Source organism: Gadus morhua, chromosome 2 (assembly GCF_902167405.1).
Source record: "Gadus morhua chromosome 2, gadMor3.0, whole genome shotgun sequence".
Taxonomy (NCBI): domain Eukaryota; kingdom Metazoa; phylum Chordata; class Actinopteri; order Gadiformes; family Gadidae; genus Gadus; species Gadus morhua.
In genome coordinates, this window is record NC_044049.1 from 19,446,006 (window position 1) to 19,453,505 (window position 7,500).

The 7,500-nt window shown below is 49.0% G+C and overlaps 1 protein-coding gene across 1 annotated transcript in view; it reads right to left on the minus strand.

Moving 5' to 3' along the window:
- The window catches only part of LOC115559863 (ELKS/Rab6-interacting/CAST family member 1-like), a 2,990-nt gene extending 740 nt beyond the window's left edge, over positions 1-2,250 (minus strand). Inside the window, exon 1 of the mRNA XM_030379007.1 lies at positions 1-2,250. This exon is cut by the window's left edge and continues 740 nt beyond it. Within this exon, the coding sequence (XP_030234867.1) occupies positions 1-1,156 (1,156 nt within the window). The 5' untranslated portion in view covers positions 1,157-2,250.
- Between the last annotated feature and the right edge of the window lie 5,250 nt (positions 2,251-7,500).

Sequence of the window (7,500 nt, forward strand, 5' to 3'; positions counted from 1 at the left end):
CCAGAGACGGGTTGCCACACTCCTCCACCCTTTGATGAAGGCTCGGGGCACCTCTGACTGACCAGCAACCCGGGTCGTGGCTGGATAGGGTGTTGGCGTTGGTCCGCCCCGGCCAGTGTCCCCCCTGGAACCTGTAGGACCTCTTGCCAGAGCGGTAGTCCGGCCCGAAGCGTAGCTGCTCCTGCTGCCGGCGCAGCTTGACTCGCTCCCGCTGGATCCCGTACCGCTCACGCCGGCGCTCAAACCGGATGCACTGCTGCTCACGCTCCAGGAACTGCAGCTCCATGCATTCGGCGTCCAGACGCCGCTTCTCCACCTCCAGCCAGTTCCTCTTGCGGATCAGGTGCTCCCGTTCCTCCCTCTCTTGGACCTGACGGATGCGATCCCGCCTCTCCTCCTCTCGGATGAGTCGCCTCGGCTGGGCTGCCCGTCCAGGTGGCGCTGTTCCCCGTCTGTCCTGACGAGTCTCAATTGGCTGGGGCTGGTGACCGACGTTGAAGCTCAGCTGTTGGGCGACCTGCTGGTTCTCTTCCAGCTCCTTCATCAAACCCAACAGCTGGGCCTTCAGTGCCTCCCTCTCCCGGGACCAGTCCATGCTTTGGGCCTCGTGTCTGGCGGCAGTCTCCTCCAGGGCCATCTTGTGCTCCACCTTCATCTTCTCCAGCATAGTCCTGCTGGCCACCAGCTCCTCACCTATCTCCTGGTCATCCTGGAACCTTTGTTCATTCAGCCGCCGGATGATATGCTCCTTCTCAGCGACGGATTCCACCAACCTGGTGAGGGCGCTCTCTTTGTTGGAGGTGTCCGCCTGCAGCGACTTGACCCTCCCTTTCAGGCTGCCCATCTGCTTCTCCTTGTCCCGAAGCTGTTCCTGCAGGTTCTCCATCCCGTTCCGTAGGTCATTGACCCTCCGCTCCTTAACCTCCAGCATTTCCTTGAGGTCCTGGATCTCCCTGATCAGGGTGCACTTCTCCTCGGGCCTTTCCTGGATCTGCTTTTTGAACGTGGGCCCCTGCTCGAGCCGTTGGACCGCCTCTCGGAGGAGTTGGAGTTCAGTTTCTCTCTGGGTGGCAGCTGCAGCTCTGTTGGGGCTCTGCATCAGGGTTTGTTCATCCATTGAAAAGGAAAACCTGTAACTTGGTCGAGCTGCCTCCATTGGAAGTCAGCGTTTACTTAACTAATGGTCCGTAGATTGGTCGAGCTGCCTGCATGCTCCACCATATGTGGCAACCCGGCTTGGTGAGTGAGCCGCCTCCTTCCAAGCACACGAACTGGAGATTACTTGGAGCCAAAATGGCACTTTTATTCAATAGTAATTTATAAAAATATCAAACCAAACAAAACTCAGCTTTGGAGGAATCAACAGTCTTTTTCCTCCGGGTGGAATCCCATCACCCACGAGACTGGTCTCTCCGCACACGCGAACCAGGAGAGCCCTGAATGAGTGTGGAAGCATGCTTTTTAAAGCATGCTTCCCACCTGCTCCTCAGGTGCTCCGCATCTCAATGATTGGCACCGATGTTCTTATGTTATCTGTCGGAAATCTGTGGTACACCGCATCCACAACCTGCCCCCTTGGCCTCCAGGGGCGCTGTGCCAGAGACGGGTTGCCACAACACACACACACACACACACACACACACACACACACACACACACACACACACACACACACACACACACACACACAGGTTTCTTCGTATGAGAGATGATCGACTGAAACACAAACAATGCAAATCTAAAAACCCACTCTCGAGTGAGTAGCAAAAGGGTTGCAGGAAGTTCCAGCGGTAAGGGTGTTCTACCAAGCCGAAAGGTCCTGGGTTTGATTCCCTGTATCAGAAGCCTACTTGTAGACTAGCCTTTGAGCAAGTGACTCGCCCTTTAATGACATTGTGGAGTGTGTGTGGATGACGGCTGGTTGAGGCAGCCTCAGCCTCAGCCTCGTGGAGCACATCTGACACATCTGGAATCACTACAACGGAAATCGTTTTTGGATCACAACAACCGCCCAGAAATATGATTAAGACAAAGTGTCTGGAAGCTGGGACGTTTCAGAGCTAATAGGAAGGGGTTAAAGAAGAGGCAGGAAGAGAACGGAAGAAGTGAAAGTAGTTGAGAGAGACGGCAGTGGGAGAGACGGCTGCAGCCTGGAGTCACAGGCAGCCGGGGAGCAGTGATAACACTGGAGGGGAGGGGAGGAGAGTAAATGAGAGGAGAGGGGAGAGGTGGGAGGAGGGGGGAGGAGAAGAGGAGAGGAGAGGGGAGAAGAGGAGAGGGGAGGGGAGGGGAGGAGGAGACCGGGGGAGGAGAGGAGAGGGGGGAGAGAGGAGAAGAGAGGGGGGGGAGGAGAAGAGAGGGGAGGAGGAGAGGAGAGGAGAGGAGAGGAGAGGAGAGGAGGAGAGGAGGAGAGACAGGACGATCAGAGAAAGAGAGAGAGAGCGAGAACCGAACCAACCCTTCCTCCAAACGGTAAGGTATAGCAGCAAAAGAAAATTAGTTCAATCCCCATTGCCCTCCTTGAGGTAGAAAGCCAACTTCTTCCTTCTCCTGATGACGAATCATTCAGAATAATGAGATCAATCTCTGATTGAGATCATGTGGGTAAAGGCCTCACTAAACCGCGAGCAGCTTGTGTACAACAAGGGGGTTGGAGGTCAAATATTTATAGGAGATTGATTTGTGGGAATATTATTTTACAAGTGTTAATTCAGTTGCGTCATACTGTCTGATGTGATGCCACGGTTATTGCTTTCAGCAAAATTGGTTTTATTTGTGTTTTTATGATGTAAACAACTCTCTATTGACCCAAGTGGTCTAGGATATGAGAGGGGGGTGGGGTGGGGGAGAGGAGTGAGTAGAGGGGGGAGAGGGGAGAGAGGACTTACAGACATGCCCAGGAGGAACAGGAGAGACACAAAACAGGAAGATAGGGACAACGCAAACATGGAACGGGGGGAACTGAGCCTGGGAGGGAGGGAGAGTGAGAGGGAGAGGGAGAGGGAGAGAGCGAGAGCGAGAGCGAGAGAGAGAGAGAGAGAGAGAGAGAGAGAGAGAGAGAGAGAGAGGAAGAGAAATGGAGGGGGAAAGAAAGGGAGAGGGAAGAAGAGAAAGGGAGGAGGCTAGAGGAGGAAGGAGATGATAGAGGTAGATGTGTTGGGAGGCAGACGGAGGAGATGGAGAGGTAGAGGCATCAGAGAGGGAAGTGAGAGGAGTGAAAGGAGGGAGGAAGGACCCTGAAAGTAATATGTGAGTGCAGAGTGAGAGGAGAGAGAGGTAGGGGAACGCGGGGAGAGAGAGGGAGACAAAGGCACAGAGAGAGCAGGTGGAGGAGAGGTGGTGCTTCAGGTGGGGCTCCATCCTCAGCGGTAGTTAAGGGGGAGGCGAGGCGAAGCCGGAACCATCCGTCACCATGGCGATAACAAGCTGTCGGGGCCAGAGAGTATCATGGGCCACGGAGGCCAGTCAAAACACCATGGGAGCCAATCAGCGGAGGGAGAGAGAGACCGACACACACTCTCTCTCCCTCTATCTGTCTCTGTCTGTCTCTCTCTCTCTCTCTCCCTCTCTCTGTCTCTGTCTGTCTGTCTCTCTCTCTCTCTGTCTCTCTCTCCCATTGTCTCTGTCACTGTCTCTCTCTCTCATGCTCTCCCTCTCTCCCTCTCTCCCTCACATACACGCACGCAAACACATACATACACAAAGCCATGCACACGCAATCACGCACACACACGCACTTATACTTATGAATGTATAGTCACACACACACATTCATACATTTTTACTTATAGCCTCACACACATTTATACATACATAATATATAGACACACACACACACACACACACACACATTTATAAGCATGATGTGTGATAATTGATGTGTGTGAAATATAATGAGGTTATTCTCATTTGCATTTATATTTTCATCTATTGATATTCAAAGTGAGTGTGTGTGTGTGTTGTTTCAAAGATGTCTCTGCCTATGCCTGTAAAGCAGTGTGATAGGTAAAAAGAGAGACAGAGCGAGAGAGAGAGAGAGAGAGAGAGAGAGAGAGAGAGAGGGAGAGAGAGGTAAAGAGACACCGACTGCCTCTGGCTTTATATTCACTATATGTAGTAATCAGTCCAATGAAGGTGAGCCGGAGCATGTCGGGTCACATCTAATCACCCACAGGCCACACACACACACACACACACACGCACACGCACACGCACACACACACAGTGGCGAACTTAGCCCTTTGGGGGCTCCAGGCAAACAGTCATTTTGGGGCCCCTGCATCTACCGGTCTCAGTACCTTATATCGCATAATGAGATACTCCATACAAGGGATGAACAAAAGTCACTATCCTTCTTTCATGCAAATGTTAATTATCTATTTACAAATTGAGAATAACATACAAAACAATAAGATTAGTTATGTTGACACATTACACTGACTGTTAACCATAAGTCCTCATTTACCTGAGGGTTTCCAGTAGCTCACAGCAGCTATCTGCTGTGAGCTACTGGAAACCACTACTGGAAACCCACTGATAGCTGCGTCCAGCTATCACTATATTTCCTGTGCTCTTCAGACCTTTCATGGTTGATTAGATGCATTGCAAGGTTATTCTAGTCTTTAAATCCTTCCTCACTCAGTTGTTTTTGTTTTCCAGAAAGGCAACAACAAAAGCAAAAAACACGGTCTGCACTTTCACTGTAGACTAACCAAGACCTGTTCACCCTCTCACCATTTTTCATTACTATGTAATAGTATGCTTTTGTGAATCTGCGGCCCTTGGGCCAGAGTGCTGGGTCATCCACAAGAATATGTGTGCACCTGCCCAAGACACAGCAGCTTGGGCCAGAGTGCTGGGTCATCCACAGGAATATGTGTCTCGCAGTCATTGTTATCGTTATTGTCATAAATTTCAATAACCAAAGTGGAAGAAGGAGAGTGAGAAATATTCACTACCAGTTGTGCATCATCTCTGTCAGTTTGTTGACAAACGTCATTAGCATCGCTGCTGGCTGAGCCAGAGCCGCTTGGAATGAAAGGAGCAGTAACGTGACAGCAAACGACGTTGACGGCTGCTCTTGATCCGCCGATGGTCCCGCTGCCACTGCGGTGGCTGTAAAACAGCTGGATAGCTTTGGCAGCTTTGAAAGAAAAGTCCTGCCTTTGGTCTTTCTTTTTATGTGACCCGCTTTCGTACGATCGCTTCATGTTTCACTCGATTTATGTCTCACTCGATTTCTCTCTCTCTCTCTCTTACCGCTTACTGTTTTGAATTTGACATAATTTCCGCATACGCATGATGAGCGTGATGCGCGTAACATGGAATAGTCCATGTAGTGCAGACTGAAGGGGGGTGCACACGGAAAGATCGTCAAAACATGAGTAATAATTAGACATCCCGATGCTACTATTGTGAAGAGATTTTTATAAAAATAATAAATATGGGGACAAAATATATGCATTGGGGCCCTCTTGACCAGATCAATATTGTAGATAAGAAACTGTTCTTAATGTTTTATCGGGAAAAATAAAGGTAAAAAAATAAATAAATAAATAATTGGGGGCCCCAAAAACCTTCTATGGGGCCCGGGGCTCCAGGCAAATGCCTGGTTTGCCTAATAGTACGGCCCGCCACTGCACACACACACACACACACACACACACACACACACACACACAAACACACGCACACACACACACGCACACACACACACACACACACACACACACACACATACAGGCAAACTCACAAACACACACACACAGCCACACACACAATTGGAGTACAGATTGGAGCCAGACAATGAAGCAGACTCAGACATTATCCTGAAAGGAGCTAAATTATTCACCTGTGATCATAACTATGTTCAATCAGATATTGTGTGTATGTGTGTGTGTGTGTGTGTGTGTGTGTGTGTGTGTGTGTGTGTGTGTGTTTGTGTGTGTGTTAGTATGTATGTGTGTGTATTTGTGTCTATGGCTTATCAAACCTGTCGAGGATGACATGTGTGTGTTGCTTGCTTCATCAGGCCGGTCTAAGGTAGTGTGGGTGCCTGCATGCGTGTGTGCGTGTGTGTGTGTGTGTGTGTGTGTGTGACGCCAGGTAGGTGTTCCAGGAAGAGGAGTGATGAATCTGTATTTAGAAGCTTCAGAATTTAAATCAAATGCAAACGACAAATCAGACCCACACCAGCTGGGTCTTTTGTTCACAGCTAATAAAAGGATAACCACAATTGGTCGTAAATCCTGAATAATTTGTGTGCGTGTGTGTGTGTGTGTGTGTGTGTGTGTGTGTGTGTGTTTTTGTGTGTGTGTTAGTATGTATGTGTGTGTATTTGTGTCTATGGTTTATCAAACCTGTCGAGGATGACATGTGTGTGTTGCTTGCTTTATCAGGCCGGTCTAAGGTAGTGTGGGTGCCTGCATGCGTGTGTGCGTGTGTGTGTGTGTGTGTGACGCCAGGTAGGTGTTCCAGGAAGAGGAGTGATGAATCTGTATTTAGAAGCCTCAGAATTTAAATCAAATGCAAACGACAAATCAGACCCACACCAGCTGGGTCTTTTGTTCACAGCTAATAAAAGGATGACCACAATTGGTCGTAAATCCTGAATAATTTGTGTGCGTGTGTGTGTGTGTGTGTGTGTGTGTGTGTGTGTGCGCGTTGGACACACACACACACAGCAAACTAGTCTTACATGGAAACTCATTCCGTCAGTGGGATGCATTTGTTTCTCTTTCTGTGGTTCAGGGTCTCTTTCCTCCGATAGCGCTGACTGAGGGGCTGATGGAGGTGATACGACGGCTCAGGAGGCTCAATTATCCTTTCCAAATTCAAGAAAATTAAACAATCGACCTGTCGGATAAAAAAAATAAACACATTTTTTAGGGCATGTAGTTGTATAATGTTACGCTGTCTTCAGGTTCAGCTTTGCCCACTCAGAACACTTAGAGACTGCTGACAGTCAGGTGAAGGGCCTCCCATCTAGTACTTTATATCATCACTAAAGTCTGGAGTCGTTACAAAACCATTCCCACACCCATCCAGCCGTAAACCCTGTCGTCACCACACACTGGGCCTTTATGATGCGTCGTCAATCCTCAATCCTCCCTTTTCCCCCCTCATCCTGTTTTACTAAGTGAGTTCATGACTATATTCTCCAGCAGATTGCCTTGAATTTATTGACCCTCATGTTGGAACGTACCGATTCTGACTGTACGGTCACCTCTCATGGTAACATCAGCCCATCACCAGCCTACATCATCAGCATGACACCAATCACAAGAAATTTACATTTACATGTACATTCAGGGTGTTTCACAGACACTTATATCCAAAGCAATTTCCAATAGGTACATTTGTCAGAAGAAAGAGAAACAACGATATATCGCTGTTGGTACAGTAAGGATGTTCACGGAACCAAGTGCAAAGACTAACATCCCTAGGTTAACCATTCCCCGTACACAATAGAGACGGAGAGGAGAGAGGCGTAATCTCAGC